The sequence below is a fragment of the Cyprinodon tularosa genome, unplaced genomic scaffold, assembly GCF_016077235.1.
Source record: "Cyprinodon tularosa strain WSP-4 unplaced genomic scaffold, ASM1607723v1 ctg587, whole genome shotgun sequence".
In the NCBI taxonomy this organism is placed as follows: Eukaryota; Metazoa; Chordata; class Actinopteri; order Cyprinodontiformes; family Cyprinodontidae; genus Cyprinodon; species Cyprinodon tularosa.
The window spans coordinates 626306-647682 of NW_024039326.1; the positions used below are offsets into that span (position 1 = coordinate 626306).

Here is a 21377-nt window from a genome sequence, read left to right on the forward strand (position 1 = left end):
AAGTTGTTCCAGGTTTCTGATTCAGAAAATGGCTAAAGGGAGACTTAGCTTGTGCATCTTTAATCTGCTAAATCATACTTAAACCTGGACTAGATTACTCTAGACTAATAGCAAAGTATTTAAAACAGAGTTGGGGATTTGTGAACGCTTTATCTGTTGTGAAAAGTTTAATAAAGGATGATTTCAGTTCTTTTTCCGTATCTAGACTACCTTAACTGACCTAGCTCAAAAGCTACAGTTCAAACCTGGACTGGATTATTCTAAAGTATTAGCAGAATCTTTAAAACACAGTTTGGGTTTAGTGAAAACTGAGTTTTGGAAGTAAGGAACAATCGGGTGACAATCTTGATGTGATCCCTGAGGGGAATGGAGGGCCAAAATTTATCATGAAATAAATTAATGTGACCGTATAACGATATTTACCAAACTGAACGATTGTTTTTCGCTACTTAAAAAAAACACTAGATATAAATAGGAAAAATTTTCTATTTTTTTTCCCATTTATAACATGGATGCATAAACAATTTTATTTCAGTGTTAAATTCTGTTTAAAGTAACAGATTATAATTAAAAATGTCTGTGGACTTTTACTGGTTGATGATGTTTTTTATTCAGACCTCGCTGATTTTTAATGGTTACCCCTGATGCAAAAAATCCTGCATGGTGGTTTGGAGTATAAATATTAAAGTCACAGTAAAGTCAGATTAATTTCAGCTAATTACAGCTGCTCTTCCTCTGCCTGCAGGTCAGTTCCAGCACTCTGACATGACCCTAACCGTGACGAACGATCATCGCCACAAAGAGGCTCACCCTCACAACAAAGAGGAGATTCTAGCCAGGGGGGTCCTGAAGTGGGGAGCGCAGCAGATGGGGGTGACTTTACAAGAGAAGACGGTGAAAGACTCCCTGCAGAAGCGCCACCCAGGGAAATGCTGGGTGGTTCCCAAGTCGGAGATCGAGGCGCTGCTGGGTCACCCCTACGAGAGCTACTTGGTGAACGCCGCGTAACCCCGAGCGAGACGACCACACCTGTTCTTTGTCCAGTAATCGAAAAGCATGAGGCCAGCTGAGAGTCTGCTGGGTAGAAACAGACGTTACGGTCAGACAGAGAGGCGGTTGTGAAACAGGAACGGGTGGTTTGGAGAGAAAAAGGAAGAAGTTAGATGAATCAAAGGGAAAATGTGCAGTCGTACTCAAACAGAGAACTGAACAGCCTCTTTATTACTCTCCGTCTCTGACTGGATCTGGATCGGTCACGCATGGAGCCTCCGTGTGCTTTCTGGTTGCATGGCAACAACAGATCACCCATTTATGCTGCCTTATGAAATCCGACGTATTTATTGGACTAATATTTATCATTCTTTTCTGTATTAAACCATGAAAAATGATTAAAAGCATCATTCTAGGATATAAGAAAGAGAGAAGCAGTGGTTCCAGGTTTGCCATGTGCTTTTTTTATTTTTCTATCATTTCATTTCATAGTTTAGTTTGTTTTATTTGTTACACAAGACATTAGGTATTGTTCACATACTAGTGATCAAACAAGGACAGTAAAGTCTTCTACTACTCAGCCTGGACTATTTCTTTTTCTCAACTGTCGAGGGATGTTGTTGATAGTGTGTTTTTTTTTTCCCCAAAGGCCATACTGGATGAAAATAAAGACAGCGCAACCACACACACGGCTTCTTTTCTGAGTAAAAATAAAAACAAAGGCGGGAAAGAGGGAACAACAGGTTAACGTAATCCAGTTTTCTTCAGGTTGTTTCCAGGATGAGCATCGTGTGAAATCAAAGTTGAGGTTGAGTTTTTCCTTCCATTGTAACGCATCTCAAAAAACAGCTAACGTAACATTAAATCCCGGAATGATCACCTAATGAGGTGAAGCCGACACACGACAGAGAAAATAAACAAATCAGAGAAGCGAAACGATCAGTCGGCGTAGCATCTTCGGCATTTCGACGTAAACCTTTCCATGAAAAAACGTCAGTGAGAATTTAATAAATAGATCATAAATATAAGACACAAACAGGATCAGTTTGGAGTTAAAAGAGAAAATGACAGCAGCTTCCTGTCCGATTATTATTTTTTTTATTATTTGCAGGATAAAACCTTAAACTTTTATGAAAAAAATCAATACCCCTCCAACGCGCGCTGCACACCCCATGCTGCCGCCAACTATTAGTCAATAACAGAAACACCAATTTTGGCACAAATCTACGGGGAGACTACTGTCCATAAAATGATATGTCTACTTGTCTGAATTTGTAAATAAAACTCAATGCTGTGAATAAATTCAAGATTTTTCTTCGTTTCTTGTTATGGACTCATACATACATGAGACATCTGATCATCTGTGAATATAGAATTTATGAATAGAAGTTAGAAAGCTGCAACTTTGCACCAATATGAGTACAAACTTACAAATTTGAATCACAAATTTACGAGTAATTGTACATTTTTGATTCTATTCAATTCAGTTTATTTCTATAGCCCCAATTCAGAACACACGTCATCTAAAGGGACTTTACAATTCACCAGATCATCCATTAAAAGTTTTCTATCTAACGAAAACCAGCTGATTGCATCGACTCATTGACTCAAAGGCAATCCCTCACACTAAGCATGCTTGTAGCGACAGTGGAGAGGAAAAACTCCCTTTTAACAGCAAGAAACCTCCAGCAGAAACAGCATAAATTTACCATTTACGTATATTTACTACTCATAAATCTGTGATTCATAGTTGTAAATTATTTTTTTGTAATTCTTTCAAAGTTTTAACTTTTTATACTTCTAAACTTAAATTCTCACAGGTGAAGATCAGATGCCACATCTATCTTTAGGTTGATATGAGAAACAAACACAAATTATAATTTTTTTTACATTGACTTTCACTTAAAAATTCAGACAAGAACGCATATGTTTTTTTTTTGACAGTAATCTTACCCCATACAGGATTGACCTACAAACAATGTTGGTGAAAACAAAGCAGTCGATTAATCCAAATAAGGCTAAATTAAAAGCATCTCGGTTCGTTCTGAAGGGGTGATCACATGCTACAATGCTTCTCCTGTTACCTCACATCTAGGAGGGGGTGGAGGGGGATGTACACTGACATTAAACACAAAGGTAAAACTGGGTGTTTTCACCAAAAGCTGAAATTTCAGTCCTAATCTTTAATCACCAAAAAAACTCATCCCGCCCTCCGTGCTTTATTCCAATCTATTTGATTTAGCATTTTCAAAAACCACCTCCCTCACAATAAAAACTTCCCAAACCCCTTCCTCGTCTCTGTTGTTCACAAATTCCCTTTTTTTTTATGTTTCACTTGAAAAACCATTTTTTTAACAGCTGCTCTGTAAACTTCATAACTTCAGCCTGTGAAATGTGCACCCATTATATAGAAATAAACTCTTCTAATAATTTAACAAGTTAGAAAGTGAACTATTCAGTTTCAAAACTGATGTTACATAACTTAGACGCACAAAAAAATGTTTTTTTTTTGTTTTTTTTTCTTTTGATATCGAGGGAACAGAGGTTATAGCCACTGATTAGCTTGCCTGCTTTGCACTGAGAACACAACGGCGTTGCAAAAGTGAGCGATATCGGTTGAGAGAAGAGCCCGTTTATATGCCTGTGCGGATCACATCACGTTTTTTTTTTTTTTGCCAGAAAGGAGCGACATCGCTTTAAGTCACGCAGGTAAAAAGACAAGAGTATGAATGACTTGGAGTGAAAGCAGCGTTGACAGGATCGGCGGCGCATGGAACGCTCCAGCCTTTAAACCGCAGTGTCGATTCGGTCTATGCGCTAAACCACTGTGTAAAAGATGCATGCATGTCAACTGGAGGTGTGGTCAACGAGAACGACAAAAAAAGGACTGAAATGGTATGAAAATCAGCGACTGAAGCCGGGCATACGCTGTGCGATATTTTTAATCGTTGCATGCAGCTGCAGCTCAAACTGTACGACGAAACCGCAGGGTTTAAAAGTTTGCAGCTCACTGTTCGACGCGACGCTCTGATGCGATCTATCTACTTACAGTGTACGTCCAAAAAATCACACGTCGGACTCAGCGGCGAGAGATTGCGCTGGTCGGACTTGTCAATCTGGAAGAAGAAGAAATCCTTGTTTGCACATGCGAAGTGCTCGATGTTCTGGTAATTCGTTTCGTAGCTCTGCTTCAACAGTAGCATTTGCGCACAAACGTCTTACGACGGCCGACTGAATTTCAAACATGTTTGATTTTCTCCCGACCTTACGATTCCTGATCGGGAGGCGGTCGTGAGAGGCTGATCGCCCATCATTAGCCCCTTTATACTACGGCGCACGATGAGGCTGAAAGTCGGCCCGATCGAAAAATTCTAGCACAACTGGAGAATCGGCCCGAAACGGGTAAAAAAAATCGTACAGCGTACGCCCGGCTTAACGTCAAAGCTAAAGTTATGGTTCTACTGTTTATACACATCTGAAAGAAATACCTAATCAACCCTGCTTTTCGGTGACAGAGGAAAGGAAGTGTTTGAAAAAGCATGTGTGTGTTTGTTTGTGAGCATTTTACGAATTTTATTCCGAGTGGAAAGAAGGGGGGGAGACCAAAAAAAGAAATGGAGGCAGACGTCTGAAGAGAAGGAAAACTCGCTTATTCCATTGCTATCAAACCATCCTTTGAAATCCTGAGAGAGGGACTGACCGTCTCTCTGACCCATTTTTTCACCCGCCTTCGCTTCTTTTTCTGCTCCCACCCTCTTCCGAGAGGCCCCCGAACCGCCCTCACTGCTCGTCCTCCCCGAAGACGTCGTTTTGTTTGCGCTTCATGTTCTCAAAGTCAAAGTCAGTCCCAGTCATGCGTTTGTAGATGTCCTTGATGTCGTTGCAGGTGGTCTCGAAGTGAGTTGTGGCATCATAGGACCTCGAGGCAAAGACCTGGAAGACAAAGTACGGAGAGTCTAAGTGTAGCTTTTCTGCTTGTCATTCCAATCATTTTACAGCAACTCATTAAAAAACCAGCAGACCAGGAAGGAATGCCTCCAAGACCATCAATGTTAATACAGGGGTTCCACAGGGGTGTGTGCTTAGCCCACTGCTGATTCACAAAAGCATGCACACCCACAGCAACAATGACATCATCAAGTGTGCTGTGGTATGAAGTGAATTTGTTCCATTATTTCCACAAGCTAAGAACACATTTTGCAAATAGAAATGAAAAAAAAAATGAAATCCCAAACCGAAACTTTGAAAAACATTTTAATAAGTAGCGATTTTGCTGTTTTCTCAGATTTTGTAAAAAGATATTTACTCTCCATATTTTGCTAATTTTAAATTTGCTCATTTTTGAAATGTTATTGCAGATTTTACGTTTAAAATTTTTGTTTTTTATTTTATTTTTTTTACTGATTTTAGATTTTTTTTTAATTTCAAAATTCTCTTGTTCAGATGGAGGATTCATAAATGCATTGTGTTCTAATAGCCTTTTACAAATTATATTCTTCTTATGCGAACGAGCTTTTCACTGAAATGAGAAGTAAAGACGCATTGCAAATGGGCTGCATGGACATTATAAACAATATTTTTTTATTCAATAGCGAGTGTTTGTATTGGGATTGAAGAGTTCAATTCATAAAACTTGTGGAATATGGGAAAAATAAAATTTTAAATTTGAAAAATACATTTGAAATAGCGAAATCTAAGAATATAGCCAAAGTAAACTCAAATGTTTTTTAATTAAAACGTTTTTCAAAGTTTCGTTTCAGTTTTGTGTGTTCTTTTCTTGCAACAATAATGGTACAGATTTTACTCCATACTTTGGTGCCCTTATCACAATGATGAAGCCAGCTGCAGGTGCGAGATGAGCCATTCAGATCAGAGGGTAAGTAGAACAATCTCCTTCTCGATGTGGGAAAGACTAAAGAGATTGTTGTCGACTTAAAGGGAAATATTATAAAGCATCCTCCATTGAACACTGTTTTTTAACACAACACAAATTACATTTTTTTAAACGATTGCTTAAATCTTATCTAACGGGAATTAATGAAAGAAAGTGGAGTGAATGTTTAGCCAACATTCATATCCATAATACATGGAGATAACAAGTGAGAAAGAGTATCAACTTATAACCAAGAATATTTTTCTTCTTTTCTTACAAAAGAAGAAATACATTGATCAAATTCTTTCTTTATTTTTATTTTATTCAAATTTCGCTTTAGCGGATCGGGGGAGTTATATCCCCATTGATTGGTTTCAGTTGTTTATCTTTGCTAGATGAAGTTATATTCAGTACTGGTCCAACAGATATCGTTAAGAGGCTGTGCTGTTTTTAATTTGATCTAATTTGGTTAGGAGTGACGTGGGGGGGGGCGTCCACCTGCTGCAGGTTCAGGCTGAAGCTAAACAGCTGTGAACAAAAAGAAGATCCTGCTGTAAAACCTGCTAAACAATGGCTCTGAACTTCACATTTTGAGCTCAATTCTAATGTCAGTCAAGCATAATGTCTATAAATAGGATTAATTGCATTTGTATGGAAAGCCAAAAGTACCACAAATTCATTACGTTAAAAAGGGAAATATTTCCATTTTCTAGATGTGAACATTTTAATGGGATTTCCAATACATTAATCAGATTAATAAAAAATATTGATTTTTAAGCTTATTATTTTTATTATTTGCATTATTAGTAAATTTTTAGGACACATTTTTATTTGATGGCCATATTTCAGAAACAAAGGCATTATAAACTTAGATTAATCTCTAACTTTTCATATCAAAATATTTTTACTTTTCACCATGAGCTTTTAGCACAGGAAGCCAACAAGGTTTTTTTTTTTAAATGTAATCAACATGTAAAATGTATTGAAATATATTCAAGTTAAATATTAAAAATGGATTCACATTTTTATTGGGTTCCCTATTACTACAATGATTGATCAATAAAGGCTGCAATAGGTTAAGGTTATCCTTGGGGAAAAGGCATTAATGAATAATAAATGTCACGGATGGGGGCCCATATCCTACTATTTGTCCCAGCCAAGGCTGTTGGCTGTTCTTTATAAGTAAATATTCTAGAAGAAAATCTGTCAGGTCTACAAGATTGAAAAGATGAAATGAGAAACTTAGACTTGATTTTCCAAACATGTCAACCCACTCTTGATAGCTTCGTACTTATGTGAGGTGATCTAAGGGAAACTGAGGGTGAAAAAAAAGTCTAGGCTTAGACTAATGCTACGTTCAGACCATAAGCAGCAAGAGCAGCAAAAACGCGTGTGCTGCTTCATTTTTTATGCTTGTACGAGTTTAGTTCTGACACACAGCTGCTCTAGCTGCGCTGTAGAAAAAGTGGCTCTGATGCGCGTTGGGCGGAGCTACCCTATCTGTTGGAATAATTATGTATAAGATACTTAATGTTTGTTCTTATGCTGCGTTCACACCGGATGCAGCAGGCGCAGCAGAAGCAGCGAGTTTACATGCAAAGTCAATGGTTGACGCACGTCAAGTCGCAGCAAAAGGTCCCGCAGCTCGTTTTGAGCAGCAGGCGCAGCGCGTCTGAGCAGCTGAAGCAGCGCGTCAGGCGCGTTTAAGCATCTGATGCGCTGCTGCTCGAGATGGAAAATTTTAACTTTTGCTGCTCGACACGCCGCGTCAACCTATCAGAGAAGCTGATCTGGGAGCTGGAAACAGTTTATTGACGCATAAATTAACTTAAAATGCAGAAATCTGCCGGCAGAATATGTTCGCTTTTATTATCCTGCTGTCTGCAGTTTAGATTATTTAGATGAAAAACACCTACCAGCCACCTGCTGTCTCCTGTAGAATGGGATTCCTCTGATTCGGCTCCGACAGAAATAATATTGGAAGGCAGGATTGTAATCTGGATGAATTGACTGCATTGATTAAGTTTTCAGGTGGATTTTCTCACTTTAAAACATATTAAAACTACTTTATTCCCACTGATCACAGCAAATATAGCTGCAAGGCAGAGAAAGGATAGTGAAGCTCCGCCCAACACGCATCAGACCCACTTTTTCACTGCGCAGCCAGAGCAGCATAGCTGCTTCAGCCACGCATCAAACTAAACTGGTACAAGCAGCAAAAATGAAGCAGCAGACGCGATTTTGCTGCGTCCGATGTGAACGTAGCATTATGATGTAGAATATGTGACATATTACTGTTCCAGGGAGGTGTTGCACAAGCAGTATAGGTCAACTATCAGGAAGTATTGCTCAAGCTCAACGAAACCAGGAGGTTCTCGGACCATTTGACCACAAGACATTTAAATGCAAATTGACCTGTTCACTGAGGCTGCAAATTGAATTGTATTTTTTGTTTCCTACTGTATACCTCAGCTTGTGTAACTAGGGACCCCCCTTCTGACTTTAATAAATAGCGAGGAGAAAGCTGAAGACTGGCAGAGTGGGATGGAGATTTGTAAACTCCGCAGTCTCTTCCTACTCTCCTCGCGAGTAAAACTAAATTAATTGTCTCTTTCTTTCCCTATATATATGTATGATGCTTTAGGTGCTTCGACCTGACACTATCCTTTCTTTGCCTGTAACAATAGCTACGTTTACATGGACACAACTAATCAGATTGAAGGCCTGATCAGATCAAAAATGTTTCATGTAAACATGTCAGACTGAAGATTCTAATCCGATTCGGTCCGATCGGATCTAAATTTAATTCCGAAAGAGAGAGGTGGTTTTTGCCGATCGCCATTCTGATTGGCGTCCATGTAAACACCCATTCGGATCTAAAGAGTAAAATAATCTTCACTGCGCATGTGTGCGACGTCAGCGTGACGTTTTTCCGCCCTGTCAACAACAGGAAACCACCGGTCGCTCTCGCTCTTGTTGTGAACAACATGGCGGGAGGAGTCTAGGAACGCCGACTTATACACTCAAGTTCATTTAAAGCTGCAGGAAGCAGGAATTTATCCTCCTCCTCTTCCTCTTCTTCCTCTCCACAGCCCACTCGCTCTCCCACGCCGGTTCAATCGCTCATTCTCTACATTTTCTCTCGGACATTTCGCTGCCAAGTGCTTTTTTCCTCCTCTCTCCTTTTTTCTTTCCGCTCGCTCCGAGCGCATCGTTTGTCAGGCCTCCCAAAAACCAGACGCAGACAGAACTGCCAAGTCCAACGTTGGTACATGTATACACACGTCATGATCGGATCATTTCATTTAGTGTCCATGTAAACTGAGATTTTGAATTTCCGATCAACCAAGGTTTGGGTCGGATTTTTTTGCGCATGTAAACGTAGCTAATGGCAGCTATATTGGCTGTGATAATTGGGCAAAAAGTAGTTTTAATATGTTTTGAAGTGAGAAAGTCCACCTGAAAACTTCATCTGTACTGTCAGTTCATCCAGATTACCATCCTGCCTTCAAATATTATTTCTGTCGGAGCCGCTCAGACCCCTGTACACCAGCGGTGCGCTGTCACTGGGAATCCCCTTTAACTGCAGCCTCTGGCCCGGTCGCCTCTTCGTTTGCTGGAAGGCGGTTTTCATGTACGTAATCCAAACTGCGGGCACCAGGATAATAAAAGCAAACATGTTTTGCTGGCAGATTTCGGCATTTTAAGTGAATTTAGGCGTTGATAAACTGTTTCAGAGGAGTGATCATAGTGCTCTGCTGATGCAGAGCTGTGTCTGTCTCCCTGCCAGCTCCCAGATCAGCTTCTCTGATTGGTTGAAGTGGCGTGTCGAGCAGCAAAAGTTCAATTTTTCCAACTCCAGCAGCAGCTTCTTTCGCAGCGCGTCCCGCACGTCAGGTGCTTCTGAGCATCTGTTTTAGCTGCTCAAAACTCCCTGCAGGACCTTCTGCTGCACCTTGATGCACGTCAACCATTGCCTTCGCATGTAAACTAGCTGCTTCTGCAGCTTCTGCTGCTTTAGGTCTGAACGTAGAATTAGACTCAACTTTATTTATTCCTTGGGGTTAGCACTTCAGGGAAATTCTAGTTCCAGTAGCTTATATAGAGAACAAAGAGTTTAGCAAGACTAAAAAAGTGCGAACAAAGAGTAGAAAAGATCCAGCTTTTCACCAAAATATCTCTAAGGTAGACTAAGTGCTAAATATAGTCTAAGGTGCTTTCATAACTCTTTAATAGGAGAAATCTGATCAAAATGCTCCCAAAATTAATAAAACGTCATCTTGAAATTTCCACAGTAAGAATAAGGCATAATTTGAAAATAACAGCAAAAGAACAAATGATTAATCATCAAAAATTGTCCAACCACTAATAAATCCAGACTTCTGGTCCATTGATGCCACTCAGCACAGCTTTCTTTGCCAAGCCAGAAATCTTTAAAGTTACTGTACATTTTTTTTAGGAGACATGGCCGACTAGATGACTGACTCAATGTGAGGTCCAGTGCAAGGATTGGTGTCCTATTACGGCTGTTTTCAGAAACTTCCCAGGGTCTTAAACTTATTTTGTAAATTCACAAACTTCCAAGAATTTTAACGACCGGTGGGGACTCTGAACCGTGTGAGCGCCATATTGACACCAGGACTGTTTGGAGCTGAATGCAGTTTCTGCAACAGTGTGGTGATGAACAAGCAGTTTTATTAAAATGTGGAAACTCTAGCCCACTGATGAAGTGAAAGTAAAAGTATTTCACTCTATGCAATATCTCAGGGACAGATGTCTGCCAGGCGATGCATCCAGAACCTGGAGGTTTAACATTGCAAAGGAGGACATAACATAGCGACAAAGGGAATAGAGCTGAAATTATTAGTCTGATCAATCAGTTATTAAAAAAATGGCCAAATAATTTGGTAATCAAATCAAATCTTTGTGTAACGTAATGTCAGATCGTAAGAAATGCAATTTTCTGAAAAAAATATGAATTACTACTGTCGGCAGTTATTGAAACATAACTCTAGAATAAAAAATAATTCTTTCCACATTTTCCTAAAATTAAAATCTAAACCAATTAAAGAAAATGTATCAGTATTGCAAAAAAGTTTTGGGGTTTGTTTTGTTACTAAAAATGCAGACAAATGCATTTATGCAATAAAACAAATTAAAAATAGTAGATATTTAACGGCACTTAAACTTAGTTTTGGCTCTAAACTAGTTTTAATTAGAGAGACTGAGGACAAAAAGGATGCTTGATTTTATAGGTTTTGCAGCCATTAATCTAAATCGGGATTTTTCTTTTAATTTCACAACAAAAAGTTGTTCATGAGCTTATTTAATTTCCTTTTGTTTAAAACAAACAAAAGCATTATAGGCACTGTACATATATTAGCAATAAATAAGGATGACCAAAAGAGGGGTATAAGCAGAAAGTTTAGACTGGAAAAAAGCGTCAGAAAACAGGACACAAACCTTTTTCTTATCTTTGTTCATCATCAAGTTATGCCTCTTTAATTTCTTTGTTTTTTTACTTGATGCATGGATTGCAATTCAGTTTGAAATTCACATAAAAAAAAAGAAAAACATTCCCCTTTTTGATGTATTACATTTCTGGGACTTGTGGGTTTCCATACAGGATGCAAACTTAAACTAATTTCTTTAAAAGACACTTTCTGGTAAGGTATTTGCTTTTGCATAAAACATTGTTTGGTTTTTCTACAATAAGCCAAAAACTTGTGTGATAAAGGTAGCCTGCCTTGATAATTAGGCATAATAATCCTTTTTTTGTTATAAAACTATGAAACATGTCACATTTTTAAAAGTGATTCCCTCGCCTCTACGTAGTTAGTCATTTACGGAAGTATCAGGGTGCAGAAAATTGTATATAAAGCATCTGAACTAAGTAAATCTTACCATCAATTAAGTTTTCAGTTATAAATCCCTAAATAGATTTTTTTTCGCTCCCAAAGAAACAAATCTTCTTCAAAATTGTATTGCACATCAGGTGGGCGTGCAGTTAGCATATTAGCCCAACAAAGTATTCAACCTGTTACATTGTGCAACAGGCTGAAGCTGTAAAAGGAGCTGGAATCTGCTTACCTGGCTCTCAGTGCCGTCATCTGTGGGCTCATAAAGGTCACTAATAGCCACAAACCTGAGGGGGGGAAAGGAAATGGCTTATTTTTTAGAAGATTCTCTATAGCTGTTTATTGACAGAATGTAGAAAAACAACGTAATAAAGACACTGACTTTTGATCAATGGGCTCCAGCAGCTCCAAGGCTGGCTCTATCTCAGCCTCTGGTTCACTAGTCTCCACTGTGGTGCTGACGATGGCTATGTACTTCCCTTGGGCCGCCACATTGTGGGCGTAAGAGATCATGCACACGTAGATGTCTGGTCAATATAAAAAAAAGTATTCAAATACCATGCATTAGCAATGTTGGGACCAACAGTTAGTTTTCATTGAGAAGATTACTAATTTTTTGCATTTTGCAACGCAGATACATTACTTGCAAATGAATCTGTCAAGTTGTGAAAGAGAACTGAATTTGGTAAAATGCTAATAAAGAAAAAATATGTTTTATATCAACCATCAGGTCTGTTAAATATGATTCATCTCAGGGGCTGATTTAGGAAATTTGGGGCCCTAGGCAAAGACAGGCAGGGGGCCCTCTGAATTGAGAAGACAACACATTAAACAGACCCGTTACACTGATTTTTTCCAAGCACTAAGCTCACTTAGCTGATTGCTCCTTCCTGTGTTTCCAAAAAGGCCAAAGTAAATAACCCAGTCCTTCTTTTCACTGTAGACAAGCCATGATCTGCTTATCTGTTCTCCATTTTTCATTTGGATGAAATAATAGCTGCATGAATCATGACAGCAGACAAGATAGAGGAGAGCAGGAGGCGGGGTTACCAATCTACTTGCTCTGGAGAGCAGAGTTCGCTGCTTTTAGATGTTGTCTCCAAAGTCTCCAGTAGCAGAAAAAAGTCGCTAGATTTGGCGCTAGGAGCTTTTTTGAAATAAAAGTGCTAGAGGGGTCTGAAAAGTCACTAAATATAGCGACTAAAGCGCTAAGTTCACAACACTGCTTTTCGCATTGTTTGCTTTCATATGATTTGCTTTCTGTTTGGACCTTTCTGAACATGTGCAGCAAATGGACTGATCCAATATGGTGGACACTGAAATGTCCCCACTAACTTTCATCACTAAGTTACACCCTTGCTTAAGACTTGGGGCCCTAAGCAACTTCCTCATATCACCTAATGGTAAATCCCCCCCTGATTAAGCTGATCTAAGATTAGTAAAAGTATGATATACATCTATGCTCTGTTTGTGATGTTTAATCACGAGATAAAAATCCACCAATTTATTTCTGTTGTCTGCGAACAAGCCCTATCATAGCCTGCTGTTAACAGTAAGCAGAAAACGCCCACCTGAGTTACGGTTGACCTGATTCTGAGGGATGATGATCTGACAGGAATTGGCGTCATTGGTGTTCTTGATGGGGTGGCTCAGGATACAGATGACGCGGATCACCTGGCCCGCCTTACGGACGCGATCTGGGATGTAGCTGGGGTCACAGATGAGCTGCTTGCAGCGAGCCACCTGCAGGAGAGGGGAAATCGATCCAGTATGCTGCACATGCTTTGATTTAAGGATCCTTATTACCGTAAACAACAACATATCATGGTGGCCATACCTCGCCTTCTGACTTGACTCCAATCACTTTGCCACCCTCCATTACGATCTCATCCACGGGCTTGTTCAGCATATAGGTTCCCCCGTAGATTGCGCTCAGCCTAAAAGAAAAATAGGTTCATCATCTTCTTTCTGTTTTATCATTCTCCACAGAGATTAACACGTTCATAGGAAACATTCACTGGCAAGCCATGAAAAGGTGTGTAAAAAGCCTGGAAATCAATTAAGAATTTTTGCAGATGCATAACTCCATACAGTATTTACTAATGGTGCATTTATTTAGGAAAATAATCTGTTTAGCACAAACTGACCCCTCAAATTGCTGTTTATGGCCACATACTAAGGGGGCAAACTATTATGTCCTTCCCTGCATTTTCTGTCAAGATGTTGCAGTTTCTTCTGTTGCGCTCTCTTTTCTATCACAGTTTTCTACAGTATTGGTTTCCAAAGCGGCTAAGAAAAAAAAGGAGAAAATAAGAAGAAAATCTGCAGAAAACTGTTGAAAAACGGATGTCTTTCCATTATAAAGCATTATATCTCTTAAAAATATAACCTACCTTGTCTGACAGAATATTAAAATTCCTCTTTCAATTACATAACAATGTTGGGTCGGTCATGATCCTGTCGTTCAAATTAATGAACATTTGTGTGAAGGAACTGGATAGAATCACTAGAATAAACTGATTCGTTACTTTTCAATCAAAATCAGTACAAAATTTTACACTCTGTCGCTCAAACAACAGTTACTGTTACTCCAAGCTAAAGGTTAAAGTTAGACTGGAAAGCTCCAAGCTAAGGGCTAAAGTTAGCCTGGAAAACTTCAAGCTAAAGGCTAAAGTTAGCCTGGAATACTTCAACTAAAGGCTAAAGTTAGCCTGGAATACTTCAAGCTAAAGGCTAAAGTTAGCCTGGAATACTTCAACTGAAGCCTAAAATTAGCCTGGAATACTTCAAGCTAAAGGCTAAAGTTAGTTTGGAATACTTCAACTGAATGCTAAAATTAGCCTGGAATACTTCAAGCTAAAGGCTAAAATTAGCTTGGAATACTTCAAGCTAAAGGCTAAAATTAGCCTGGAATACCTCCAAGCTAATGGCTAAAGTTGGCCTGAAATGCTCCAAGCTAAAGGCTAAAGTTAGCCTGGAATGCTCCAAGCTAAGGGCTAAAGTTAGCCAGGAAAACTTCAAGCTAAAGGCTAAAGTTTGCCTTGAATACTCCTAAACTAAAGGCTAAAGTTAGCCTTTACTTCCTTTTAATTTGGTTTAATTTAGCTTTATTTTAATTTTAACTCATCTAAAGCCTTTTAAATTGTCTTTGTACTGAATTGTGCCAGAAAGATAAACTTGTCGTGCCTTGCCTTGGAAAACCTCCCAGCTAATGGATAAAGTTAGCTTGGAATAGCTCCAAGCTATTAGCTAAAGTCAGCCAAGACTACTTCGAAGCTAATAGCTAAACGTACCCTTAAGGTAAAGGCTAAAGTTAGCCTTTACTTGCTTTTATTCTAGTTTTCTTTCACTTCCACTTTATTTTCAATTTCACTTTCACTTTATTGACTTCAGTTGCTAGAACTTCAAAATAAGGTAAGATGAGAGCCTGGAAAGTTAAAATATTTTTCACCTCTTTGGTAGCCTAGTAAACTAGCCCACCCACCAGCGGCCAAAATAATTTTTTCCTGCGAGTGGTCTATCCTCAGTGCCCCAGGCCCTAGAACTGGCGGGCCAATCACAACGCAGACATGCATGTTTTGAATTTCTGGATGCAAAGTGGGCGGGGTTTTGAGGGCGTAAAGACAAAGCTGCGCAACGCTGGAGAAAGCACAACAAGGAAGATGGCAACAATTGTTGAACAGTTCTCCTTTGTCTCAGCTTTGGAATCAGTTTTGGAAGGATTAGACTGTGGGTTTTCGTTGAAATGTGAGCAGGAAGAGGCTCTACGCTTGTTCATTTTTAAGAAGGACGTATTCGCCGTTTTACCGACAGGCTGTTTGTTTACACTCCCCCACCAGCTTTCTGTCGCGCTTACTACGTCACAGTCAGTTGCGCTCATTGGTCAGAGCGTTGGCCAATAGGCACAGACATGGTTTGAAAGACAACGGGTTGTTCTCATCAACAATCTTCCGATTTCTCATTCATCGGGGCCAGACTAAATTACACCTTAATCTCTGGTTTATCAGGCTACCTGTTTTTGCTTTTAGCGAAAATGAAAGTCTGTTAAAGGCCAATGACAGGCATATTTAATGTCTCTAAAGCCATGAATGTGCCTATCATAAATGTAAAGGATCAGAAAGTGCAGTTAAAGCTCTGTAAATAGCTCACTATGTGACTGAAGCAGCTCATTTAAACTGTAAAACCAAAACTGCAGTTGCATGAAATGAGTGATTCGGTGAACAAATCACATTAATGTACTAATTCTAGTGATACAGTTCACTCAAAAGAACTGCTGTTCCCATCACTATAACATACTACTGTTGGTCTGACTTTTTTTACCTTTAAAGATAATCAAAAAAGCCTAGAGCATATCTAAAAGTAGGCAATAATATTTGTATATTAAGCCTAGATAACAATGGTGTATTAGGGCCAGGCTAGACATTTTTTTTTTTTTTTCGAGAATAAAGTAATAATATTATGAGAATCAAGTCATGAAATTACGAGAATAAAGTCGCAACAATAATAAAGTCATAAAATTACAATAATAAAGTCATAATATTATGAGCATAAAGTCCTAAAATTCCTTAAAAAGCACTTTTTTCCCTAAAATGAGGATTGTAGAGTGCTGGTCAGCCGTCATAGGCTGGTCGAGCTCGAAACTTTGTTTTTGAAACAGGTGGTTTGATGACTTTATTCTCGGAATTTTTTAACTTTATTCTCGTAAACTCTGAATGGGAATGAAATGAAGAAACTATTGTAAAAGCTGTTATTTCAGTTTAAATATATACTTTAATTAATGCCATTATTTATCATCCATCTATAAGGGGAGCCTTATTGTAAAGTGATACCAAGCATTTTTTGCATGTGAAAAGAAATGTCAATAAAAATAAAACCTTGCAAATCCCTGTGGCAGCTCTCCCAGGCCATACAGGGGGTAGAGGTAGGGGCTCTTTCCATAACGTGCCAGTGATTCACTGTACAGCTTGATACGATTGATCGTCTCCAAACACGGAACATCAAGATAGCTGGAAGGGGAGAGTAAAGAGTTAATAAGCCTGGCTGGTCATGTGGTTTCAGAGTACTTACTTCATTTCCCCATCTAGTCTTACTCATCTGTCCTGTAGAGGGCCAGGGCGTGGCCGGTGAAATCAATGACATCTTGGCCAAGGTCAAACTTCTTGTAAACATCCCTCATGGTAGTGGCTTTAGGGTCCACGCCCTCAAAGGTCTTGGGGTCGTTCTCATCGAAATTGGCCACAAAGACCAAAAACTTCCGAAACCTTCTCTTCTCAAACATTCCCATCAGGTCTGGACATTTAAACAAGACGATTTAACTCAAACTGCACAAACAAACGTCTGAACAAAACAGCAAACAAAATACCCAAGTATGGAGTGAACTTTGTTTCATTATTATTGAAAATGGTAATTGTCTCCTTTCTATCTCTTCTTTTCTCTTTTTTCTTTCTTTTTTCCTTTTCTTCTTCTGTTTTTCTGCTCTATTTACATTGCAGAGTCCATATAAACTGTAAAACTCCCTGCATAATTATAATAAAGCAATTTATATGCATGAAACAAGTGGAGCAAGATGGCAATTGCCGTACTGCTACACTTGTGAAAGTAAAATCTGTTGGGCTCTTTTTGGCATCAAGACAATTATTCTTGTTGCCACATTGCCAGACAGGACACCGTTAAAAAAAAAAAGAAAAAGAAAATGGTAATTTGAAAAACTGAAATCCAGAAATGAAACTTTCAAATGAAATAGATAAAATAAGAGAAAAAAAAAATGTCTTAATCAAAAAAGGTTTTCGGAGTAATTTTGATGTTTTCTCAGATTCTGTTTTTCTAAATTGCTTAATATGTATTATTTTTTTCTTTTCATGTTTCTTTTTCAAATGTTATGATTTGTATATATATATATATTTTAATTGCTCTGTTTCAGACTGAGTTTTCCAAATTACATACTTTTAAAAGATCAAAAGATCATATTTTCTACTGGAGTAAAGAGTGAAGATGTATTCCTATTGGTCTGCTGGACATTAACAACATTTTATTGGTCAAGAGCAAATGTTTGCATTGGGCCTGAAGTGAAGAGAATGTAAAAAAATAATTTGAAAACGATGAATTTCGTAAAACTCAGTCTGAGAAACAGAAATGTGACAAGATCTTTTTTTTATAAAAAAATTTATATGAAAAAATAAAATTTACAAACATGATATATAAGTAAAAACTGCAAAGTTAATCTCAGAAACTTTTATCTTATTAATAAGTTTCATTTTTATAAATCGATTTTTCCCAATTATTCTTATTTTTAAATCTTATTGCTTCTTTGTAAAAATGATGGAACAAAATTCCCTCCATACAGGTCATATTTGCAGGCGATGTCTTACTGGAAGCGAGCGCCTCGGTCTCAGTTGACGGCACCTTGTAGATCTTCCCTCCTTTGTAAACAAAGCTTCCCTCCACCACTTTAAAGTCCAGGTACCGCGTCACTTCTGTGTAAAGCAGCATCTTCACAAGCTGACCTAAAGTAGAAAATGGCGTCTTTAAATCTGCCCCATAATGGTCTGATTTACCCAACTATATGTGGGAAGCATGAGAAAAGTTTTTTCTGCTATTTATTGCTCTACAACCTACAAAAATGTTAATATCCATTTTATACAACAAATATTTAAAAAAATTGAAAAATCAATACATAGCTGTCATTTTGCACACCTCTGATGTTGCTGCTATTTTCAAATATCCATTACTGTAAAAATGTCCATAGCTGTATGGTTATTTATTCTCCAGGTTCACAGTTTTATATTGTTAAAACATTTTACAGTACAGCATTTTATTTGTTTATTTTTTAGCTCTTCACAATTATGTTATTATTATTTATAAGGTCCACATTGGTGTCACCATTTTATTCTATAGTCTTTTTGCTGCTGTAAACACCAGAATTTTCCCATTGTGGCTGTGGAGTTAGGAAGCGGAGGCATTTCTTGCAAGAAAAAGGTTTAAATTTATTTAACGTCTTCAGACGGAGAGATATGGCTCTGACTGGGCAAAGCTCAGTATGTACATTTATACATTACAAAAATCCCAACACACACACTGCCCCCAAGGGAACTAACCCACCCGCTGCATAAAGAACTTTCTGACATTTGAACATTTGGAGGAAAAACAAATTGAGTTCATCAAGTCTGTTCGCTGTGAGGTTAATATATCTATCACTGCTCCGCATATCCATCTGGAAACCTTCCGTTGAAGTAATTTTGGGAAGGGGCGAAAATACTGGTTAGCTGATTGGCCTACGTTGGTGATAGACGGGCCAAATAAACCAATCAGATCAACGAAGCATATGACGTACTAACAGAGCGACGACGAAGAGGAGCCAATTGATAGATCAAACTCTTGTTGAAACCAGTCGGGAGAAGAGCAAAAACATGTTTTCCTCTGAGAAAAGCCTCCAGAGCAGTGTTTTGCTCTTCTTTCAGCGAAGAAATACTCTGTAATTCCGATAAAACTTGCTCGATAGCCACGTTAACGCTAGTTTCATCGGCTGAAGCCGCCATGTTCTTTAGACTGAACTGTCGCGCTTCTCGTTGTGTCACACCTCAACCCGCCTCAAAGCCAACGCTGATCGGACGTTCGTTTGGTGAACGGCTCCGAATTTTCTTTATCGGAGAGTCTCCAGACTGATCTGCGAGTGAAACCTTGAAAGCTCGCGAGATCAGGATGGTCTCACGAGGCTAGTCTAGGCCTGTCCAATGAGATATAAAAAAAAAAACATATTCTGTGTATTCGCAGAATATTTTTCCCATCTAAAAACTCCCCCATGTAATTTGAGAGCTTCAGATCCCTCAGCGAATTAGTCATGTGACCCTAACATAGCAGGACTCATATATAAACCAATTTTTTTATGTCAACCATCAAAAAAATCTCCACCGTCACTCTTAAATAGTTTTTCTGTTTGTTGTTTTTTATTAAATTTGTTAGAAAAACAACTAAAATCCAAAATTTGATCGCCTGAAAAAGTATAAATTACGACAGGCAAGTGAGTTAACATTCCATCAGTTTGACTTTTAGCAAATCTCTAGCATCATTCTGATTTGTCAAAACTGCCGTTACAGATATCTAGGGCTGCACCTCCCGGTTATTTAAGTAATCAGTTAATTATATTTTTAATTATTCAACTAATAAAAGAAAGATACTTTTAGCACAGAAAGAAAAACCTTTATTACATATTTTTAAATTAATTGCATATAGATAGATAGATAGATAGATAGATAGATAGATAGATAGATAGATAGATAGATAGATAGATAGATAGATAGATAGATAGATAGATAGATAGATAGATAGATAGATAGATAGATAGATAGATAGATAGATGGATCTATTTATTTATTTATTTATTTATTTTCTTTTGGTGTTCAAAGTTAAAGGAATATAAAATCCTACATCTAACCTGATACTGACCATTAGCCATGAGAAACTTGGGGATGAGATCAACGTTCCAGTCCCTTCCTCTGCCCATGGACTCCGGTGGGCTATCAGGTAGACTAAAGCGCTTGTACAGCTGCAGAACACAAAGGATGAAGAGTGAGATTAAAGATAGCCAGTCACAGCTGCTAAAAACACAATACACAAAATGAAATGTTATACAATGAAGAATATAACTTTTTTTCTGTATATACTGATTTGCTATCCGTCGTACCTCTTCCAGGGGTGTAATGGAAGAGCTCTCCCCACCGTAGTAGGGGTTCCTGTCCATATGCAGAACCTTTTTCCCATTCACGGACATGATCCCAGACAGAATGCACTCCTGCATGAAGCACAACCAACAACCAGCATCAGTAAAAGACACTCAGACATGATATAATTGGAAATAAACCAGTGTCCACCATATTAGATCAGTCCATCTGCTGCACATGTTCAGAAAGGTCCAAACAGAAAGCAGCAAACCATTTGAAAACAAACGATGCAAAGAGCAGTGTTGCCAAATTAGCGCTTTAGTCGCTATATTTAGCCACTTTTCAGACCCCTCTAGCACTTTGATTTCTAAAAAGCTCCTAGCGCCAAATCTAGCGACTTTTTTCTGCTACTGGAGACTTTGGAGACAACATCTAAAAGCAGCGAACTCTGCTCTCCAGAGCAAGTAGATTGGTAACCCCGCCTCCTGCTCTCCTCTATCTTGTCTGCTGTCATGATTCATGCAGCTATTATTTCATCCAAATGAAAAATGGAGAACAGATAAGCAGATCATGGCTTGTCTACAGTGAAAAGAAGGACTGGGTTATTTACTTTGGCCTTTTTGGAAACACAGGAAGGAGCAATCCGCTAAGTGAGCTTAGTGCTTGGAAAAAATCTTTCATTCCTTTAGAGACAGCATGAAAAGTCAGCTGAGTACTAAACATAGAAGAAGAGAGGGATAACACCTAGAACAGATAATGGATGTCTATTCTATTAACATTTCTCTATCTGTATAATTAGTCTGTTTTATGTGTTGTAATGTCTTCTCAATTCAGAGGGCCCCCTGCCTGTCTTTGCCCAGGGCCCCAAATTCCCTAATCCTCCCCTGTCTGCACCATCTCTATAATACATAATACAAGTTCTTCACTCTTCCCACAAACTTCTTTCTTGTTGCATCTTTTTAAATATAATTTAAAAATATAGTTAATATTAAAAAGGAA

General features: G+C 38.4%; 2 protein-coding genes across 2 annotated transcripts in view; one reads left to right on the top strand and one right to left on the bottom strand.

The window, feature by feature from the left end:
- itih6 (inter-alpha-trypsin inhibitor heavy chain family member 6) overlaps positions 1 to 1675 on the top strand; it is a 30795-nt gene extending 29120 nt beyond the window's left edge. Inside the window, exon 17 of the mRNA XM_038306625.1 lies at positions 746 to 1675. Within this exon, the coding sequence (XP_038162553.1) occupies positions 746 to 1008 (263 nt within the window). The 3' untranslated portion in view covers positions 1009 to 1675. The remainder of the gene's footprint in view (positions 1 to 745) is intronic.
- On the bottom strand, positions 1432 to 20526 carry gdi1 (GDP dissociation inhibitor 1). The gene is made up of 10 exons (XM_038306626.1): positions 20402 to 20526; positions 20164 to 20263; positions 18090 to 18224; positions 16812 to 17010; positions 16596 to 16727; positions 13559 to 13658; positions 13293 to 13464; positions 12104 to 12248; positions 11954 to 12008; positions 1432 to 4923 (listed from the first exon to the last, which is right to left on the bottom strand). The coding sequence occupies exons 1-10, from the start codon at positions 20513 to 20515 to the stop codon at positions 4771 to 4773; spliced, it is 1305 nt and encodes a 434-aa protein (XP_038162554.1). The 5' UTR covers positions 20516 to 20526; the 3' UTR covers positions 1432 to 4770.
- Between the last annotated feature and the right edge of the window lie 851 nt (positions 20527 to 21377).

What these genes read in the sequence shown, in the direction of transcription:
- gdi1 (XM_038306626.1), bottom strand. Translation starts at nt 20,515, where the DNA reads ATGCAGGAGTGCATTCTGTCTGGGATCATGTCCGTGAATGGGAAAAAG. An exon ending in CAAGTTTCTCATGGCTAATG is followed by an intron (nt 18,225 to 20,163) that starts GTCAGTATCAGG and finishes TTTCTACTTTAG; the next exon opens with GTCAGCTTGTGAAGATGCTG. An exon ending in TCAGGTCAACCGTAACTCAG is followed by an intron (nt 12,249 to 13,292) that starts GTGGGCGTTTTC and finishes TATATTGACCAG; the next exon opens with ACATCTACGTGTGCATGATC.